The sequence below is a fragment of the Cinclus cinclus genome, chromosome 26 (assembly GCF_963662255.1).
Source record: "Cinclus cinclus chromosome 26, bCinCin1.1, whole genome shotgun sequence".
NCBI classification, from domain to species: domain Eukaryota; kingdom Metazoa; phylum Chordata; class Aves; order Passeriformes; family Cinclidae; genus Cinclus; species Cinclus cinclus.
In genome coordinates, this window is record NC_085071.1 from 966209 (window position 1) to 988007 (window position 21799).

Here is a 21799-nt window from a genome sequence, read left to right on the forward strand (position 1 = left end):
GGGAGCTGCATCCTGCTCCTGCCAGCTCGTGTTACTGGTGGAGCTGCTCAGGAGCCCCAGGGCTCTGGCTGCACTCAGGACCTGACCCTTGCTCACAGGGCCCTTGGGGAATGCCTGGAGTCCCCCAGCATTCCAGGGGTACCATACTGTCCCGGTGGGACATTCCAGGAACGTCACACAGTTCCCGGTGGGACATTCCAGGGGCATCACACAATTCCCAGTGGGGCATTCTAGGGCCATCACACCATCCTGGCGTCATTTTGGGGAGGGGACGGCTACTCTGGGAGCTCAGGAGCTAACAGGTCTGTCCCCATAGCTGGCTGCACCTTCGAAGAGGACAGTGACCCTAACCAGTGTGAGTACAGCCAGGGTGAGGACGATGACTTCGACTGGGAGCTCATCCGCAGTTACCTGATGCCTCACCTGACACCTGACCTGCCTCATGGTGAGTCCTGGGGTCCCTGTGTCCCTGGGAGCCTCTGTTCCTACCCTGCCTCTGTGTCCTGTACCCCAGGGCTGGACTATGTGGCTCCTCCTGGTTTAATTCCTGCAGTGTTTTAGGCTTGGCTTCTTTCTGGCTATGTGGGAAATTGGGGAAAAAGCATTTCTGGCTTTTTCGAGTGTGGAGAAGGGCTTGTGAGTTGGAGGCATCTCCAGAATCTTGGGAATGGTAAGGAAGAAAATGAAAATGGACTTTTTAAACCACCAGTGTGATTTTTTTTTTTTTTTTTTTTTTTTTGTTATTCTTTTGTTATTTTCTGGGTCCATGTCCTCTCTGGTGGCCAGGCTGGGGGAGCAGAGCCAGCCAGGCAGCTGTGAGGAGCTCCCCTCTCTACGAGGATGGTGTGGGCACCATGGCTGGGTGCATGTGGGGGCTTTACTCGCTCCCTGCTCCGAACTCTGTCCTGCTGTGACCCCCGTTCCGTTGCCCCTGAGCCCATTTGCTCAGTGGGGTTCACTGGATGTGGGATGCCCCTTGTTTTTGGGACTGCTGGCTCCTGTCTGATCCTGAAGGCCAAGTCCTATGCTGCAGATGGGCAGGAAGACAGGAGAGCTGGTTTACAGCTCAAATTTTCTGTTTATTAAAATATTACCTGCTTTATAGGAAACTATTTGCTGTTCCATCAACCTGCCTCCACCTGTTTATCTTGTGCCTTGTTTGTGCCAGGGCTTAGTTTGGCTTTTCCCCTCCACTAACTCTCCTCTGCCATTGCCTTTCCCCATCACCTTTGCCTTCCATTCTGTCCCTCCTGGCATGTCCTGGGTGCTGACCAAGGGCAAACAACCATTACAGATCTGCTGACAGATCCCTGCTCTTCCCTTGATTATTTTTCCAGGTAATTGCTTTAAACTGAGCTATCCTAATTGGTGTGTGTCCAGGGGGATTTTCCTGGGGAAAGGAGAGCTGGGAGTTGAGGTGGCTTGTGATGGAGTCTGAAACCTGTAATTAGTTGAGTTTCCTGTTCAATATTCAGTTGTAATTTAAAATCTGCAGTGAACTGCCTGAGTTTAAAGTGTGGGGGCTTGCAGGGGGCTAGAGGGTTGGGTGGAATGTTCCTCTCCCTACCTGAGGAACAAAGAGTTTAAGGGATAAACTCGAGGATTGAGGGGGAAGTGGGTGTGACATCTCAGGTTGGATGGTTTGAGCATTGCAGTGTCACTCTGGGAAAGAGGATGCTTGTCCCTGTAGCTCCCCTAAGACCAGGTAGATGGTCTTGGTCATGGTCTTGGGGCTGCAGGGACCCTGCTTTTGAGTGGTTTTACCCTGTTTGGGGTGGGGAGCTGTTCCTGCAGCCCTATCACCCCCTCGGTCCTTGCAGCAGCTCAGGGGATCAAAGGGATTTTACAGCTCCAGGGCCTCTTCAGGGAGCACTTTCCAAAGAGTCTTGTGGTCTCAGATTAAAATGAGTTTTTATTGGAGATCAGCCAGTTTCAAGGAGTGTAGGATTTATTGGAGCGGGTACTGGCTGCTGGCCACCTGCTGGTACCTTTCCATCCCACTCTATTCTTGCTTTCTTGTTTGGTTTGGGTTTTTTTTCCCCCCTTCTCTTGACTTGCCTCTCTTTCACCTAAAGATGACAGATGGGTCTCTCCCACGTGGCAATTGTGATTATCTTTTTTTCTTCTTTTTTTCGTCTCTTTATTGTTCTTTTTTTAAAGGAGCAGCTGCAGGGAGCTGGGTAAGGCAGGTGTGAGCCTGCAATCCCAGACTAGCTTGGGTTAGAAGGGACCTTAAAATTCACCTGGTTCTACTCCCAGCCATAGCAGGGACACTTTCCACTGTCCCAGGGTGCTCCAAGCCCTGTCCAACCGGGCCTTGGACACTTCTAGGGATCCAGGGGCAGCCACAGCTGCTCTGGGAGTTCCATCCCTGTCCGCCCTCCCAGGGAACAATTCCTTCTCAAGATCCCATCCATCCCTGCCCTCTGGCAGTGGGAAAACATTCCCTGTGTCCTGTCCCTCCATGCCTTGTCCCAAGTCTCTTTGGGTACTGAAAAGGGCTCTGAGACCCCTCACTCAAAATATTAAAACAACATATTTGTGGGTGGGCTTTTTCCTCAAATGTGCTTTTTCCTAGATTCTCCTTCACTGGCATTAGGAAACCCCATGTGCATTGGAGCTTCTTGTTGCACGGAGCTGCTGTATCCCTGCACAACCCTGTCCCTGTGCTGGGGGGGACTGAGCTGTTGTCCCTGCCCAGAAGAGCTCCAGTGTCTCCCCATCCCTTCCAAGGACTTGCTCCTTTCAGCTCTCAGCTCCAGAACTGCTTCCCAATCAGCCCCTGTTGCACATCCATAAAACGCTTGAACCGCAAAGCCTGATTGTTTGCTCCCATGGGAATTGCTGCAGTGTGTCCAAGGATGCTGTGGTGGTGGGAGATCAGCCCTTGGTGCAGAGGCTGCTCTGGGAGATGCTCAGCACAGAAGTGGGCAGGGTTCCCTGATTGCCGTGCCCACTCTGACATGGAGAAGGCTCTGGCACACTTCAGCTTTGTCTTCCAGCAGGATTTCCTGGAGACAGATGCTGTGGTGCTCAGACCTGGTCCCCTGGCACCTCTTGTCTGGCAGTGCCGTCCTCTCCTCGTCATCCCGCCTGCCTTCCCTGCCTTCTAATAGCTCTTGGAAGTTTTTTTAAAATTTATTTTTATCTCTTGGTGATTTTGTAGGAGGAAAAACTCATTGAGACAGGGAAGCAGAGGGAGTGAGTTCCTTCTCTTCTTGCAGGGCTGTTTGGGTTTTCGCTGGAGGGATGCAATGGCAGGCAGGACCCTTGGGATGGGCAGCATGATAGGAAGAGCTGCCCCTTCCCTCCCTGGGCAGTCAGGGCTTCAACTGGCCTTGGGCACTTCCAGGGATGGGGCAGTCACAGCTTCTCTAGGCACCCTGTGCCAGGTCTTCTCCACCCTCATAGGGAAGCATTCCTTCCCAATATCCCATTTAACCCTACCCTCTGGCAGTTTGAAGTACCTCTGCTTCTCTTATATTTATAAAAGAAACCCAACCCACACCCTGGGCTTCAGGCTCACGCCTGGTATTTACAGCAGAGGAGGATAAAAATAAGCACAAAAGCAAGACGTTGGAACCTGCTTTTTCCAGTGCTACAACACCAGGAAGAAAATTAAGAGGAGAAAATGTGTGTGGGAAGCCCTGCCCAATGAGGGATGCTCAGGTGCATCCCTGCTCCCAGGTGACCTTGTAGTCATTCTCTTTTAAAATAACTTATCAGTAGTTTAATTTTAGTCTTGGCCTCTTTATTTTGGTCCTGTGGCTTTTGTGTTTGTAAAGGGCGGGCAGAGGAAGGTCCTGTGTTTGTTAATGAGAGCCCATTTTTTAATGAGGTGGCTTTTGAGAGATGTCCCTTGACATGGGGTGGGTCAGTGGTCTCTCTCCACTCTGCTGTTGCCTGGACCAAATGGGGCTGATCTCATTAGAGCAGAAGTAATTTTGCTGGGGGAAATGAGAGGAGAAGAAAGAGAAGCATGAACATAGTGGCTTCCCCTTGGTGTGTGAAATGAACTGTGCTGGACTATGAGGAAATAAATTGTTATCATTTTATTTCACCCTGAGTAACCACCCCAACGGGCTGACAGGGCCAGGCAGCCAGGCGGGTCAGTGGTATGGTGAAAATTTCCCTTTTAGGAATTTCTTTCCCTTGCCCCAGCTCCCATCCCTGAAGAATGCACTGGGATATATGTCTGGTACTGGCACTGTGTCACCCCAGCTGGTGCTATGACCTGGGTATTTTGGGGTCCCCCCAGGTGCAGGTCCCAAACGGTGGGGCAGTGGATGGGTGCCCCCTGCAATCCCAAGTGTTGTAGGGGAATGGATGGGTGCTCCCTATAATTCCTCTTCACCTTCTTTAGGCTTTTCTTGAGCTACTCAGTGGGAGTCAATGGGAGGAAAGCACCTGAGTTTAGAATTAATTAATAGTGAAGCACTGACTGTCAGGAAAACAATGGTAGGCTTGAATAAACGGCCCAGCTTTGTTATTTACAGCTTCTGCTGGTATTAAAATGGAGATTAATATTCCCCTTGCATTTGGTGAGGGGGAGGATTTGGTAGGGCAGCTTCCCATCCATCCTGTATCCCATCCATCCTGTATGCCAGCTCCATGGCTCTGGGACAGCTCTGGGAGCTGCCACGAAGGGCTGGGACTCCTGCATCCCCCTCCTGCCTCCAGACTGCCTAGGTTGGAGAGTGCAGGGACAGGGAATGATGCTGCCTTTGGGGTCCCCTTTGGGATTGTCATCCTGCCTGCCCTATAAGTACAGCTTCAAGGCTGTGCTGGGGCTCCTGGTTTTGCTGCTGCTGATGTTGGGTGGTGAGAGGTGGGATCCCAGTGGCATCTGGTGGTGGGGCAGATCTGGGAATGACATCCCAGGCATCCCTGAGAGCTGGGATGCTGCTACTGCTCCTTAAGCCAATGAGGTTTTCCCCCTTGTGAATGCCTGCTGAGCACAGTTTAAACACAGTGACAACTGCTTGGTAAATGATAGGAGGGGCTGGGAATGGAGTTAAACAGCTGGGGCCTGGCTGTGGGCGAGGATTGAGGCAGCCAAAGCTGTGAGAGTTAAAGGAGGTCAATATTGGAACCTTTCTTGACCCTGGTGCCCTGGGGAGGCAGCAGCTCTGATCTTCCTCTTCTCAACCAGCAGCCAGGTCTCACCACAGTGCCCTGCTACTGCCCAAAAGGCATCTGCCCCTGAGTCCATCCTGTCCTGCACATCTCCGTGGGCTGTCATGGACCACTGTCCTGGGGGACATGGGCATCTTTGTGGTCCCACATCCTCCGCCTTCTCTATCCCTGCTGGCAAAGCTCAGGAGAGATAGGACAGGGGGACTAGAATCATAGAATATCCTTAGTTGGGAGGGACCTACAGGGATCGTCCAGTCCAGCCCCTGGCCCTGCCCAGACCCCCCAACAATCCCCCCTGTCCATCTCTGGAGCGCTGTCCAAACGCTCCTGGAGCTCTGGCAGCCTCGGGGCCGTGCCCATTCCCTGGGGAGCCTGGGCAGTGCCCAGCACCCTCTGGCTGAGGGAAGAACCTTTCCCTGCTCTCCAGCCTGAGCCTGCCCTGGGCCAGCTCCAGCCGTTCCCTGGTGCTGTCCCTGTCCCAGGGAGCAGAGAGTGGAGCTGCACCCCTTGCTGAGCTCTCTCCTCAGTGTCCTCTGCTCCAGCTGAACTCCATCGTGTGCCCTCAGCCACCCCCTGCATGGCCCCTCAGACCCTTCACCATCCTCAGTTACTCCACACTCTCCCCCTTCTCCCCTCCTGCCTCAGGCTCCTACCTGATGGTGAACTCCTCTCAGCACACCCCAGGCCAGAAAGCTCACCTGCTCCTCCAAGCACTGAGTGAGAATGACACCCACTGCCTCCAGTTCAGCTACTTCATGTTCAGCCGGGATGGCCACAGCCCCGGCACCCTCAGCGCCTACGTCCGGGTCAGCGGGGGCCTGGTGGGCAGCGCCGTCTGGAATGCGTCTGGCTCGCACGGCCGCCAGTGGCACCAGGCGGAGCTGGCAGTCAGCCTGTTCTGGCCCAGCGAGTATCAGGTGAGGCCAGCAGCACCCCCCTGGCCCCAGCCCAGACCCCCTGGCCACGGGTGACCCCTGTTTGGTGCTGCAGGTGCTCTTCGAGGCGGTGGTTTCCAGTGAGCGCAGGGGGTACCTGGGCCTGGATGACATTTTGCTCCTGAATTATCCGTGCTGTGAGTGTCATGGGATGGGACCTGAGGAGGGGATGTAGCTGGGCTGGGCTGAGCAGCAGGGCTTGGAGCTGGTGTCCATTGCGATAGTCCTGGGGAGAGTGGAGGGCCTAATGCCAGGGTGGCACCTGGGTGTCCTGATGTTACCTGGGCTGGTGGATCTCGATCTCCTGGGCACCCCTGAGGCTCCTTTTTTGCAGCTCCATTTCTGTCTCCACCAGTTCAAGCATTACTTCAGTTTTTATAAAACCTTGGAAAAGCACAGACTGAACACAAGGCCTGAGTGTCCCCATCAAGAGGGGCCACCCAGGCTAGTGGGGACCCAAAATCCTAGACTGTCCCAACACACTGGCTCTTGGGGTCATCCCTGTTTCTTCCAGGCTAGGCAGGAGACTTGCTCCTTCTATCAGTCCCATACCCAGCATCTGGCACCAGCACTGTGGAGTGCTGGAGAGAAAGGCTCATCCCTCCCTGGTACACTGGCTGGTCCTGTGGAGACAGGAACACATGGCTCACTTGGAGCCAGGCTGTGAGGGTGGGCATCAGGCTTGGCTCAGCTGTAATATTCTGGGTGGGTTTTTGGGTGGTGAGGGATTTTTGCAGCAGCACTGCCGTGGGGCCCCTTGGAGCTCGGGTCCTTCCTCACCCCTCGCTTTGTCCCTCGGCAGCGAAAGCACCCCATTTCTCCCGCCTGGGTGACGTGGAGGTGAATGCGGGACAAAACGCCACCTTCCAGTGTGTGGCCGCTGGCAAGGCGGCCGAGGCTGAGCGCTTCCTCATGCAGGTGAGGAATGGAGGTGGTAAAACCGCTGTAGCCAGCTGCACACATGGCTTTCCTGTGGCAGAAAATCCCGCTGGACACGGCGGGAGAAGGGCGATCCCCCTGCTTTTAAGCAGACATCATCTGGGGACAGCCCTGGTGGCTCCGGAGGTGCCACTGTACCTCCCGTGACACCGTGTGTGTCCCATGGGCAGAGGCAGAGTGGCGAGGTGGTCCCTGCTGCCTCGGTGAAGCATATCAGCCACCGGCGCTTCCTGGCCACATTCCAGCTGGATGCGGTGTCCAAGGCAGAGCAGGACCTGTACCGCTGTGTCACCCAGTCCGCCCGCAGCGCCGGCGTCTCCAACTTCGCCGAGCTCATTGTCAAAGGTGGGTGAGCTGCCCTTGCCACTCCTGCTCTGCTGTGTGCGGAGGAAGGTGGGATGCCCGGGACACTGGGATTGCAGTTTCTCACTGTGGATGAGTTGTTAAATGTGGACTGTGCAGCATAAAACCAGAAACTCCCTTTCCTGGTAGCCTTAGATCATTTATTTTTGATTGCAGTAGGTGGGAATTAATTAATTATGGTGAAACTGTGCGGCACCACGCTGGGCTGTGTGACTTATAAAGATAATTAAGGTTTGATCAGATGAAACCCTATTGCAGCTGTTAAAGCCTTCTGAAAATGATGGAGGGCACAGGCACAGACTGAAGTTTGAATACTGGATTGATTCTACATGTACTTGGGTGACTCCCGCATCCTCTGGGTAGGGAATCCAAGTTTCTGTGCTCTGCAGCACAAATCCCAGAATGGTTTGGGTTTGAAGGGACCTTAAAGATCATCCAACCCCATTCCCTGCCATGGGCAGGGACACCTTCCACTCGACCAGGTTGCTCAGAGCCCTCTCCAGCCTGGCCTTGGACACTTCCAGGAATGAAGCAGCCACAGCTTCTCTGGGCAACCTGTGCCAGGGCCTCCCCACCCTCACAGGGAAGAATCTTTTCCTAGTATCTAATCTAAACCCGCTGTGTGTCAGTGTGAAGCCATCCCCCCTTCTCCTGTCACTACATGCTCTTGTAAAAGGTCCCTCTCAGTCTCTTTTGTAGCCCCTTGAGATACTGGAAGGCCACAGTTATGTCACAACAAGGGTTCTCTTCTCCAGCCTGAGTGTGGTGGGTTGATGTGGGAAAAGACACTGGAAACATGTCAACTGCAGCCTGTAAACAGTAACATAAAACCATGGTACCTGTGGCTGCGCCAGCCCTAGCCTGGCCCTAGGGATGCTCCACCTGCCCCTTCTGTGCTCTTTTCCAGAGCCCCCTACCCCCATCGCCCCCCCCCAGCTGCTCCGGGCCGGCTCCACCTACCTCATCATCCAGCTCAACACCAACTCCATCATCGGCGACGGCCCCATTGTGCGCAAGGAGATCGAGTACCGCATGACCTCAGGGCCCTGGTCGGAGGTCCACGCTGTCAACATGCAGACCTACAAGCTCTGGCACCTGGACCCCGACACAGAGTATGAGATCAGTGTCCTGCTCACCCGGCCCGGTGAGGGGGGCACTGGCAAGCCAGGGCCACCCCTCATCAGCCGCACCAAGTGTGCAGGTGTGTCCCAGAGCTCCTGGCACCCCAAGCCCTTCCCCTTCCTGTGGTGAGGAGAGGAACTGACCCAAGGCACCTGTGTGTGTCTGTGTCTGTGTGTGTGCTGCTGGCAGAGGTGTCCATCGTTAGCTTCTTCCATTCACTGCAATTAGAGCTGATTAAACTCCCTCCCACTGATGGCGCTTGGTCCCTCTCGTCTGGAGAGCCTGACTTGGGCTTGATGACAGCACAAGGGCTACTGTGGTGTGGGCACTTTCCTCTGGGTATCTGGGGCTGCTTGTGGGGCTGGTACCCTGCTTCACCTCCACAGGGAAGGATGAGCCTGTGGGGGCTGCGGACCCTGCAGGGTTGGTGGCTGAGAGATATCCCCCGCCCTGTCTTCAAGGCAGCAGCATCCTGTGCTTGGGCTGATCCCAGTTCTGCAGTCAAGGTTGCTCTCCGCACTCATCCCTTTTGTCCCCATGCTGTAAAGCGGTTTTCCCTGATCAGAGGCATAAATCCATGAGATGTTTGCCTACTCACTCACCTCTCCCATCTCTCTTTCCCTGCAGAACCTATGCGAGCCCCTAAAGGCCTGGCTTTCTCTGAAATCCAGTCCAGACAGTTGACGTTGCAGTGGGAGCCGCTGGGCTACAACCTGACCCGCTGCCACACCTACACAGTGTCCCTGTGCTACCGCTACTTCGTGGGCAGCGGCCACAACCAGACCTTCCAGGAGTGTGTGAAGATGGAGCGGAACGCCAACCGCTACACCATCAAAAACCTGTTGCCCTACAAGAACATCCACGTCAAGCTCATCCTCTCCAACCCTGAGGGGCGCAAGGAGGGCAAGGAGGTGATATTCCAGACAGATGAGGATGGTGAGTCTGCTCAGGGAGGTGCGTCATCCCCAGAATTGGAACTCTGTAGCTGGTGAGCTGCTGGGGTGTTTCCTGTGGCATGGAGTGCATCTTTGGCTCCTGGCCCATGGGCATGATGGGAATATCGTCCTGAGCCAAGGGGGAGGTGAAAAGGATCTTGGAGCCCGAGAGCTGTGCAACAGGAGGTGAGAGAAAGGGGCAGTGATGGTGTTTGGGGAAAGGAGATGCCTGGCAGGCTGGGAGGCTCAGGGACTGGATGGGGATGTCACTGTAGACACACTGCCCTCATTCTTGAAGTGGAATTTTACCCATGGCTAGTCCAACGGAGGGTGTGGGAGTTGGCTCATGCCCAGCTTTTCTCAGCATGAGTTGTCCTCATTCACCTGTTATTGGGAACCAAAGCCTGGCAGCCATAATAACAGCAATTAAAACAATTAATGCTTTGCACTCAGGTAACATCTTTTATCTGCTTGGTTGCTGATGGACTCAGCACTGCTGCATTTCTGGGAAAGTGCGGTTTACCAGGGCAGGTGCAGCTTTTCTTGGTTTCCCTGGGGCTCTTCCCTGGTGAAGTTTGCTCTCGGGTGGGTTCAGGTTTGTGCAGAGAGCTCTGCAGTGGTAAGGCCCTGATTTCTGGCATCAGCTTTGCTCCTGTTTTCCACCTGTTCTGGTTTCCCTGTCACCTGGGCAGGAGGACATCCTTGATTGACACTCCAGGATTGCTCCAGGACTTCTTGGTTTTGGAATCTCTTGCTTTGGTGAGTCCTTCCCTGAGGATCTGCTCAAGCTGAAGCTGCTGGAGAGGTCTCCCAGGTCCGGCCTCACTTGCCCCTCACCCTGACTGCAGCTTGCCATCAGCAGTGCCTGAGTCACTCTGGGCTCTGGAGATCCAGTGGATATGGCAGGAGCTACAGGACAGAGCTGGCTCTGTGTGTCCAGTGCCTCCCATCAGTGACGGGTCACATCCAGGGCTGGCCTCTCCCACTGCTGACTGCTGGGGACTGAGTGTGGCTGGAGCATCCCTAGCTCACATGGAATTATTTGTTAAGCAAAAATGGAATTAATTTCCAAAGCACTTTTTAGCTTCAAGAATCAGCAATTAAAGTGAAGGAACTAGTAATTGCAAAGGACTGATCTGGCTCCAGAGCCCTGGAGGACCCCTGAGGAGAAGCCTGCCACAGAATTCTCCTGCACAGGACTTGCATTTGTGTGTGCAATGCTCACTCCTGTCTCCCAGGCTGGAAAGCAAAACCTGAAGAGCTGGAGTGGAGCTGAAAGTGTCTCCAGGTCCTTTTTCATCTTCAAAGCCTAAATCCAGCACCTTCCTCTGCCTACCAGCACTTTCCACATCCCCAAACCCTGAGCCTGCCCCAGTGGGGGCACCCAGTTCCACCCTGCCAGCGGTTTATTTTCCAGCTATAATTGCTCCTGTTGTTCTCACTGGGCTGTGACTGCTCCAGCTGTTTGCTTATGGAATATTAATACAGGAGCTCCAGATGTCTTTTTGCTATACTATAATCACTCCAGCTGCTTTTCCTTGTGCCTCAATTAACTGGGGCTGGTGGCTTCCCTCTTGGATTGAACTTGAGGCTGTGTGTACATTCAGTCTCATGGAGATGGATCTATGGATATCCTTCTATGGGTATATGGCAGATACTCCTCATGTGTCTGGCCCAGCCTGCCTGGGAGGATGATGAGGTTTTGAGCTCCTAGAACTGTGGGATGAGCAGCTGCACGTGCAAGTAAACAATGGTGACAAAGGCTCCTTAATGATAGGACCCTTAATTGTGATTTATTTTGCATGAGGCCAGTTTTGGCAGCAGCATCCTCTGGAGCTGCTGTTGGTGGGCTGCAAAGAGGCACCTCCCCATCCTGAGTGGTAAACCCTGGTCTTGGGCTGGGAAATCCAAGTAAATGGGCCAAACTAAGGCTGTTGTTCACAGCATCCCTCTTGGACCCTGGACAAAGCTGTCCTGGGCATGTGGGCAGGACACTGAGGGAAGTGTGCTGCATCCATGGGTTGTCCAGCTGGTGTTTCAGTCCTCCCTGTGGATCCAGGTGACCCTCAGTTGGAGACTTCATTCTGTGTGTGCATGAAATGATGGAACTCAATCCCAGGGACTTGTAGAAATATCCCTGCAGTGTGATGGTGCTGCGGGGAGCCAGTTCTCTCTGTGCAAGCAGGGTGCATGCGATGCAACCCAGGATAAATGTATATAGTTCCATAAATAAATATGTGTGTGCAAATATGGATAGCAGAGGGGTATGTGCACACCTGAGAGCTGTTGTGTGCGTCCTCTGCGTCTCTCACCCTGGGGTGGAAGCACAATACCTGTACTTATATACATGAGTATATAGGCATTATAATATTAAGATAATATATAAATTATCCTATAGACAGTAACAATGATACAACATACAGTAATAGTAAATAAGATGTAATTGTCTATATAAAGCAGGCTATATATAATAATAGAAAATAACATATAATTATATATGATGTAGATTCTGTATATTAAAACCCAGTCTCTGTAGGTACACACTGTCCTGCCCTTACAGGTTTCTGTAATTCTTCCCGAATTTAATAAGCGCCTGTGTACACGTGTAGGACACAGTGCCTCTGATTAAATTAACTTGTAAATCAGGTGGAAACAGTGCATTTGCAGGGTGGGAAGCGCGGGAGGTGATCCCTCTCTCCCAGCCCCGTAATTACCCCAGGACAAAAGCTGTGAAAAAAAACAATCAGAGACAAGAGCTGCTGTCCCCTGCAAGGTTTGGGAGTGGGGGAATGCTGCCGGTGCCTTCCCGAGCCATCGCCTCTCCTTGCTGACTGCCTCGGGTGGAGAAATCCATCATCAAGGAGTGGATATTGATCCTGGCGCTGCTGACTGCCATTCACAATTACAGTTATTACTGTGGTGCTGTTAATTAGAGGGGAGGGTGGGCCACGTCCAGTCCGTGTGCATGTGAGGATGTTGCTGCTCCTGGCAGTATCACCACGGGATGCTAATGGCTCCAGGGGGAAACTGGGTTGTGAGGGAAAAGGGAATTTATTTCTTTTCCTCGTGCTGGAAAGCTCGGGCACCCTGTGCTGCTGCCAGTGCCTGGGCTGAAGTGCTGGAAGTGGTACTTGTGGGTTTGTGCTGGCGTAGGGACCTTCCCCTCCCATGGTAAAGTGTCACCAGTGAGTCCAGGAGCATCAATGCCTTCGGTGTCTCTCCGGGGAGCCACCAGCCCTGCCTGGTGACACATGCCGGTGGTGGGTGACACAGCAAAGGGAATGTGGTGGCTCAGTCATAGGGCGCAATTGCCACAGCCACCCAGAGGGGTTCCCTGGAGGACTTCTTACAGACTGGTTTTCAGCTGTATCCGAGCACACCTCCTTTCCTTCCCCAGTGCCTGGCGGCATCGCTTCTGAGTCCCTCACCTTCACCCCACTGGAAGACATGATATTCCTGAAATGGGAGGAACCAGTGGAACCCAACGGGCTCATCACACAGTACGAGGTACATCCCAGCTGGTGTGGCACCCAGGGGACATGGGAGGGTCCCATTGAGGGGTGTGTTGGAGGGGTCTCGGAAAACCTCTGCTGTCGGCCATGGGGAATTGAGGCAGCTGCTGTTACCCCTGAGCCCTTTGGCTTTTCCAGTGAACCTCTGGCTTTTGTTTCACCTCTAAAAGTCCCTGGCTGCCTCCAGACTGCCCTGTGATCATCCCCTCCTCTGAATTCTTCACTTTAATCACTTCTCCACCCCAATCTGGGCTCTGTCCCCTTTCCTACGGCCGCAGGTGATGCTGTGCCCTGTCCCTGCAGATCAGCTACCAGAGCATTGAGTCCTCAGACCCTGCGGTGAACGTGCCAGGCCCACGGCGCACCGTGTCCAAGCTGCGCAATGAGACCTACCACGTGTTCTCCAACCTCCACCCCGGCACCACCTACCTGTTCTCGGTGCGGGCCCGCACCGGCAAGGGCTTTGGCCAGACAGCGCTCACTGAGATCACCACCAACATCTCTGGTAGGTTCCTCCACTCCACTCCTGCTGCTGGGGCTTCTCCTCCACTCAGGTGTCCTACAGTGGTGTGGAGCCTCTGGCTCACTTCCCATGGTTTTAGTGACTGGGAGTGTTTTGGTGGCTGGTTGCTACCACAGAAGATGCTTCTGTTGGTGGCAGATGCACTGTGAGCCTCCGGGCAGTCCCCAGACTGGTGGGTTCCTGTCTGGGGAATCTGGCCAGCCCAGTGCTGGTGGCTGGTGCTGTCAGAGTTCTCAGTGTACAAGTGAGGGATTAATTGGGCTTTGTTAATAAGCCGTGCAGTACTTGGGGCTCTGTGCTCATGTCTGTGGCGTCACATTAACTGCAATAAATGGGCCGAGCGTGAATGGGGGCACTGGGACAAAGCAGTTCAAGCTGGACCCCAGAAGCTGCCAGCGAAGGTTTGGGGATTATAAGACTATGCCAGGCATGAAGGGGGTCCCCCACCTTGGTCTGGGGGTGTTGCTGGGCTGGCTCAGGTGTGCTTCTGCCCTGGGATGGGGGAGGCTCACACTGTGCCCACGATTCTGAGTGGTGGTGTTCTTGGGCACATCTCAAGACTGGAGCATTCGGGTCCTGTTGAGGTTGGATCCCACTCTTGGTTTCTTCCCCTCTGCCAGACTGGTGTTGGTAACCTTTGTGCACACCCAGGGGTCCTTTCTCAACTCTTACTCAGGACCTGGAGAGTTTGTTTACTTTATTTACAATAATTCATATTACACCACTTGCTGATGTCTTGCCCTGGGCAAAGCTGCTCATGTCTCAGTCTCTGCCTAAGCCAGGGGAGCCCTGGAACTCATCCCAGCTCCCGTTGCAGCTCCCACCTTTGACTACGGGGACATGCCATCGCCGCTGAGTGAGTCAGAGAGCACCATCACAGTGCTGCTGCGGCCGGCGCAGGGCAGAGGGGCTCCCATCAGGTAGGTCGGGGATGCAGGTGGGGTGGGGGAAGGGGGGGGTGGTGCAAAGCGGGGTGGCACAGCAGGGTCCAGGGAAGGGCAGGACCATTCTTCCCAAAGCTAACCCGTGCCTGAACCTCACCAGCACCTATCAGGTGATCGTGGAGGAGGACCGGCCCAAGAAGCTGAAGCGGGAGCTGGGGGGGCAGGAGTGCTTCCCGGTGCCACTCACCTTCGATGACGCCGTGTCCCGCGGCTCTGTGCACTACTTCGGGGCAGAGCTGCCTGCCAGCAGCCTCACAGAGGCCAAGCCCTTCACTGTGGGGGACAACCAAACCTACAGTGGCTACTGGAACCCTCCCCTGGAGCCCAAGAAGGCCTATCTCATCTACTTCCAGGCCATGAGCAATCTCAAAGGGGTGAGTAGCCCTGGCACCCTGCTCCAGCCAGGTGCTAGACCATGAAAAGGCAGGTTAGGGTCTGGGGGTTGATAAAAATAGGACTACTTTTAGTTCCCCCTCCCCTGGATCACCCTCTGGTATTCTGCCAGGGGGCAGTTGGTGCTCCAGGCCATCCTTTTATGGCATGTTGAGGTGATGGTTGGGTGTCCTGCTCCAGCACCCCTGGGTGGTGCCTGTCCCCATCCCCGTGCTGATGCTGGGGGTCAAGTAGCCCAATTTCCTCCACCCACCGTAGTACCAGCCGGGATACCAACAGGCACCAGTGCAGGGGAGACCCCATTCCTGGGGCTGCTCCTGTCTTGAAGAAGGACAGTTTGGACAGCCAGAGCTGTGTGTCATTGCTGGGACCCAGCGCTAGCAGGATGGCCAGTCCCAGCTCCAGAGAACTCGTGGGACCTCCCAGGCTGCCCTTCCCTCCCTGCTGCTGCCAGTTCCCTCTTCAGAGCTGCACCCCCTGCATCCTGTGGGCTGATTCCTCCAGAAACCAGCAGGACCACCAGGACACTGTGGGGACTTTTCTCGGCATCACCTGCTCTGGCAGCTCCTGTCCCATTCCCGGGGAACATCCTCATGCTGCGCATCTTCGTCCTGCTGGAAAGTGGTTACTGTGTCCTTTTCTTTGCTCCGGGGTCGTTCACGCTTTACTGCGTTGTAATTGGAGCCGAGAGGGACAGGGAGGATCCTGGCTCTGGCTGGCTTGGCACCAGTGGATAGTAACTGGTGGCTGATGCTGTGTTACATCTTTCCTGCTGGGAGGCAATGGATTTATCCCAGCTGCCATCAGATGTTGGAAAGACGCTGGATCGTAGCTGGGTTTCTTCATGTTTTTTGTGCCAGATGAAGCAAGAAGAAGGAGAAGGCAAAACTGAAGTTCCCAGGGAGAGCAGTGCTATAGCTGTCCCTGCCCTGGGCATATGGCATGGGCAGGTCTTGGGCTCAGGGTGGACAGAGCAGCATTGGTGCCTGGTGTCCTGAGAGACTGAAGGATGGATGGAGAAGAAGACAGTACTGCCACAATGGTGTTTTTTATTTTGCAACAGAAGTTGTATGCATGGAAAAATGGAATATTTTAGCTGAATCCATCCCTAAACTGCAGATGTTGAAACTGTTGGAGACTTGAGCTGGAATCTCACGGCAACCTTGGCAGCAGGTGCAGAGCACCAGGACTGGGGCTTGAAACTTTGACTGATGGAAGATAAGCCCATGAAGCTCTGGATGACAGGCTGGGAATGTTTTAGCTGTAGCTGGTGGCACATGGGTGACATGTGGCTTGGCTGCATCTGCTGGGTCCTCCCATGCTCTTGAGCTTTGCCATCCCCTCTGTGCCAGGAGCAGTGGCTCCAGCTAAACCTGGGAATGCTGGGGACAGATCATTCAGCAGCATCTCTTGGGATGTGGGTCCTCAGGAGCTGTTTGGGTGCTGCAGTGCAAATCACCCATGGACTCCCTCAGTCTAGAGTCCGAAGCATCAGTGCACCATCCCTGTGCACACCCAGCCTCGCTGGGGCAGGAGTGGGGAGTGGACCCATTGGGATGTTCATCCAGCACTGATCCCCCTTTTTACCTCCATAGGAAACTCGGCTGAACTGTGTCCGGATCGCTCGCAAAGGTGAGCCCTCTTTCCCCTGATCCCACCGAGGCCGGGGCTCCGCCCCGCCTGAGCTGGTGGGTGGGGACCAGCACTGGCGGTGGTTGGGCTGCATGTGATGGGTTATTCCAGCCACACCCCACACTCTTTTGTTTCCCACTCTCTTTGGGTCAGGGGTTTTGCCCTTGGTTGAATTTTCCTTCTTAGTGCTGTTACCATGGTGGAGGTGGCGGGCTGGAATGGTGGTGCTGGATGCTGAATCCGGGGATGGATGATCTTACATGGAGTGTGATGAAAGGTGGTGCACAAGAAGACTGTCTCACCCCACTGGAGCTGAGAGAGGGACTTGTCCATGGTCATGGTGTTGCACTGCAGAGCCCTGTAGCGTCTTGGTGGAATAATGTGTGTTCATGGAGAAACGAGCATACCATGGGATGAATCCCAATGTTTTCATGTCTGATGTTGCCAATCCCCTTGCAGTGGAGTGTGGTGGGTACTCACAGCACCCTTGTCCACCCACCCCTTCTGCCTGTCCTTGTCCCCTGGCAGCTGCCTGCAAAGAGAGCAAGCGTCCCCTGGAGGTGTCCCAGCACTCAGAGGAGATGGGCCTGATCCTGGGGATCTGTGCTGGGGGACTGATCGTCTTGATTATCCTGCTGGGAGCCATCATTGTTGCCATTCGGAAAGGGTAAGGAGACCTGGGCTGATGGCTGGTGCTCCCTCCCTCCCTCCCTCCCCCCCTCCCTCCCCAGCCCTTCTCCACCACCCCACCACTAACTGGAGTTACTGGTGAGCATTCAGCTGTACTGGGCAGGCTGCAGATGCTCCCTTGAGCTGTGTCTCCGTGTGCTTGTGCATTTCACTGCACACAGAGACTCTGTGCTGTGTGACACCAGGCACGGCAGGGGACATTGGGGACTTAGCAGCAAAGTCCTTTCCCCCTTTGCAGCTTTGTTCCACTATCCCTCTCCCTCATATTTTTTGGTATTTTGCCTCTTCTTGTGCTTCTTGGCTTTGTGCTGCTCTGGTGACCCTGCATGGATGGAAACACTTCTGGCCTGTGGCTGAGCCCCACACTGGTGCCAAGCCCAGCTGTCCCCATTCCGCCATCTCTTCCCTGCCAACAGCAGCCACAGGACCGCAGGGTGTGCAGCCCTGCACCCCCAGCCCAAACTTACAAAAATCAGCTTAATCTACACTGAGATGTTGCCTCTGGGCTTCTCTGTTGCCTTGGCTAGGCCAGCATGAGCACATCCAGCATGGATGTGGCTGTGGCTGTCGTGGTGGGCTTGCACTGGGGTAGCTCCTGGGGTGGGAGGGAGGAAGGCAAGGGCTTTTCGGGACACTCATCCCCAGGAGTGCTGGGGATGCAGCTACTGCTTTTCACGTGGATGCAACGCCCTGGAAAAGTGGCTTCTTCCGTGCAGGGCTTGAGGCAGCACTGGGCTGGGGGGGCTCTCAGAGCTGGGATAAAGGACAGCAATTAAACACGGGGCTTGGGAGGATGGAGCAAAGTATGTGAACAGCCAGAGGGAGAGAAAAACACAGGGCAGCAGAGCCTCGGCCCCTGTAAATCTGCAAAGCTCGTTATGGCTCCGTGCACCCTGGAAGGATTCTTGTGGATTTATGCTGCTGGAAGAATGGGGCTGTGGCATCCCTGCACACTTTGAGGTGCTGGGCTGGCTCATGGCTCCATTGGATCCTTCCTCAGTGGAGCAAATGCCAGCAGTGCTGATGTGTTTTGAGGAGTGATTCTGTGGGTGGGAGGCTGTGAGTATGGCTGCTGCATTCCCATTGCTGGAGCTGCGGGACAGGAGGAGGAGGAGCAGCTCTGCTTCAGCATCCCAGTATGAACCTGTTGAAGGATAAACCAGAGCCACAAATTAGGTCTGGTGCTCAGAGCCCTGAATTTGGGGCTGTTGGGAAGCTGGGATGAGCTTATAAATCTTTTCCAGAGTGCTTTGCCATTGGAGAAACACTGATGTGGTAGAATGGAAATGCAGCTTTGGAATACGTTTGTCTCTAGTAAATGTGCTGGAAATGTGACATCCCAACCCTATCTCCCCTTCTGAGCCCCTAACCAGCAGCCTGGGTGAAATCCCTACTTTTGGGACAACTTTGTTGTTCACTCTTAAAAATTATGGAATGACCCCTTGGACAGGGGTGCTGTGGACACCCATCACAAGTGTGGTCTTGCTGAGAGCCAGTGCTTGTGCTTTCCTGCTGGGGTGCCAGCTCCTGCCTGGAATAAATAACCTGTGAGTGCCCCAGGGGAGCCTGATTCCTTTATGGTGCATTGAATTTTCTGGCAGCTGACTTGCCCTGTAACCTCCCTTCCCAATGCTGGAGAAAAGCTGCTTATGCAATTTCTGCTGTTCTCTTTGTTTGCATGCTTGCCAGAAGGAACTACTATTCTTACTCCTATTACCCGTAAGTAATTGTCATTCTCCTGCTTTACCCTCCTCCTGGCTGCCCCCCTCACCCCGCTGCTCCAACAAGTCCTTATCTCTGCCAAGTGCATTTTAAGGGTCTCTTTGGATCAGGGGATATAATGCTGCTGAGCTTGTTAGAGACAGAAGGCAGCATAAAGGGAAAGGGTCAGCAACTCTGAGTGGAATTCTGGATTATAGCAGTGCCTTGCAGCGTTCCAGACCCACCACAATGCCAACATGAGCTCAGATCTCCTGTTCATCCTTCTGGTCTAATTGCTGCTCTGGTTTCAGGAGCCTGACGCCGCCTCTCAAAAACATTCATTCAGATTTCTTTGCCTAAATGATTTGAATTTAGGGTGTGAGGTTCTGTCCCAGTGAGAGCTCCTGGGATTTCTCAGCATCTTCATTAGGAGCCTAAAGAGACCCTGCATGGGGGGAAAGCCTCTGCAGTGGGTGCTGAGCACAGGTTTACTGAAGGGGGTCCAGTCCATCCCTTTAGATGGATTTGGCCCCTGACATGGCTTTAAAGTCACAGAATGGTTTGGCTTGGAAGGAACATTAAAACTCATCTCATTCCAACCCTTGCCATGGGCAGGGACACCTTCCACTAGACCGGGGCTAGTGCCTGGAGGAATGGGGCTGGGGGTGGCTGGGGCAGATCCATGAGATGGAAGATGGCTGGAGAGAGCCTTTGACTGCACAAGGAGCACTCCTGACTGTCCAAGGGCAGGGTACAGGAGGGGACATTGAGGCTGAGCAGCTGGAGTTGCTGCAGCTGTTGAGGGATGCTGCACATGTGGCTATGACCGAGTTGGGACAGCAGAGCACCAAAGCATGATGACCACACTGCTGGAAATAATCTATCCTGATCCCTGGAACAATCCAGGAGCTTTGAGGGGACCTTAGAGCACCTGATGATGAGCCCTGCTCACTTCTGCTGCTCCCTGCTGCAGGAAACCCGTGAATATGACCAAAGCCACCATAAACTACCGGCACGAGAAGACACACATGATGAGTGCCATTGACAGGAGCTTCACGGACCAGAGCACCCTGCAGGAGGACGAGCGCCTGGGGCTGTCCTTCATGGACACCCATGGCTACGGAAACAGAGGTGAGGTGGGAGTTTAGCTTCCCCTGTTCTCCTTCCACAGCTGTGGAAACAGAGGTGAGGGTGGTAACCAGGTATCCCCCTGCTCCCATCCCACAGCTGTGGCAACAAAGGTAAGGATGGGGACCCTGACATCCTCCTGCTTCCTTCCAGTCACAGCAGAGGTGCCCAGTAACTTCAAAATATCACAAAAACAGCCTGCCCGAGCTCAAGGAGTGTTTGGACAATGCTCTCAGGCACAGGGTGGGGTTGTTGGAGTGTCTGTGCAGGCCAGGAGTTAGGCTCTGTGGTCCTTATGGGTCACTTCCAACTCAGGATATTCTGTGATTCTATTGAAGGCATGGTGTTATGTCTATTTTAGACTGATGTGTGTGGCATAGCAGGCTCTTCCCTGCCCTCTGTCAATCTCCAAGGGCATGGATTTCATCAGTGTTGCAGGTTTTGCCACCATCCAGACTCTGATGAAGGGGAAGCTCTTGTGGGGAGCTGGGTCTCTGTCTTCTCATGGAGATCTGAGCTTGTGGCTGAGCAGTTTGAGGCCATCTGTGGGCTCAGGATCCAGCTGCAGCCCCCCTGGAACTGGGTGAATCCCATTCCCCTGGCTTATGCTGAGGTTGGAAGCTTTCCCCCAGCCTTCCCCACACAGCCTGGGCTTTGAAGGGTTAAAGAGACCCCGCACTCACATTAGAGGGAGACTGATAACTTCACACCCACTGGAGGATGTGTCTCCATGCTGATTTAGTTGTAAAATAACTCTTTGGATGCCCCAGTTTCAGCCATATGCTAATAACATCTGTTACAGTAACTGCAAGATGCTGCCTGCACGTGGCTCTTCCGCACAGGCTGTGGGATTAATGCGCTTCCTGCCATTGTCTCATGGATCATTAAAACCCAGAGGGCAAACTTTTCCTCCTCTTAATTCATAGAGCTAGCTTGGGTGTATTTTTTCTTTGGTTGCTGTCCTTGAAACTCCTGAAGGCTTGTGGGGCTGAGCTGGGGCTGAGCTGAGGAGCTTGGACTGCCTGCCATGGCTGGGAGAGTCTCCACTCCCTGTAAACATCCTCAATTAATGAAATGAATGATTTGGTGACTAGTTGGTGGCTGTTCCCCCCCACCCCATGCTTCAGTTTCTGTGCATTTAAAAGAAAGTCACTAATCCTCATGGAAACCAAGTGGCTCCTCGGAGTGAGGCTGTGGCAGCACATTGCAAATGCCAGCAATTAATTACCTTCTCATTAATGCCACAGGCTGATGAGCCCGTTGGTCAGGTCATGGGGTGTGGAGCACTCTCCTGTGTTGTCCTGTTGGTTCCCACTGCCAGAGGGCAGGGTTAGATGGTATATTGGGAAGGAATTGTTCCCTCTGAGGGCAGTGATATACTGGCACAGGGTTCCCAGAGAAACTGGGCTTCTGTGGCTGGCCCTGGATCCCTGGAAGTGTCTAAGGCTGGATTGAGCAGGGCTGGGAGCACCATGGGACAATGGGAAGTGTCCCTCCCATGGCAGGAGGTGGGTCTGGACAGGCTTTAAGGTCCCTTCCAACCCAAACCATTCCATATGTCCCTGCCTGCCCATCTCTGGGAGTAGCACAGAGCATCAGATTCTGTGCAAACCCAGATTTTGGGATCTGGTGTGGGAGTTTCCACTGACAAACACAGGTGAGATCTTAGCCTGGCTCTGCTGGTAATGACACAGCAAAGGCATAAACCGGGTAAATGCTGCACAGACTCTCCATCTGACAGCAGCAAGCTCCATTTGTGGCAGTGTGAGGAATCCAGTGCTGGTCTCTAGCAGTGAGGAAATGAACTATTCAGCTGTGCTGGAGACTTTGGCAAGGTGATTTTTCA

General features: G+C 54.0%; 1 protein-coding gene across 1 annotated transcript in view; it reads left to right on the forward strand.

The window, feature by feature from the left end:
* The first annotated feature begins 286 nt into the window (after nt 1–286).
* Nucleotides 287–21799, forward strand: part of PTPRU (protein tyrosine phosphatase receptor type U) — a 38304-nt gene continuing 16791 nt past the window's right edge. The window contains exons 1-15 of the mRNA XM_062509315.1: nt 287–445; nt 5782–6053; nt 6127–6208; nt 6874–6989; nt 7181–7355; nt 8281–8574; nt 9123–9431; nt 12828–12937; nt 13246–13447; nt 14283–14385; nt 14510–14783; nt 16398–16434; nt 16963–17101; nt 18814–18843; nt 19799–19956. Of these exons, the coding sequence (XP_062365299.1) occupies nt 415–445; nt 5782–6053; nt 6127–6208; nt 6874–6989; nt 7181–7355; nt 8281–8574; nt 9123–9431; nt 12828–12937; nt 13246–13447; nt 14283–14385; nt 14510–14783; nt 16398–16434; nt 16963–17101; nt 18814–18843; nt 19799–19956 (2332 nt within the window). The 5' untranslated portion in view covers nt 287–414. The remainder of the gene's footprint in view (nt 446–5781; nt 6054–6126; nt 6209–6873; nt 6990–7180; nt 7356–8280; nt 8575–9122; nt 9432–12827; nt 12938–13245; nt 13448–14282; nt 14386–14509; nt 14784–16397; nt 16435–16962; nt 17102–18813; nt 18844–19798; nt 19957–21799) is intronic.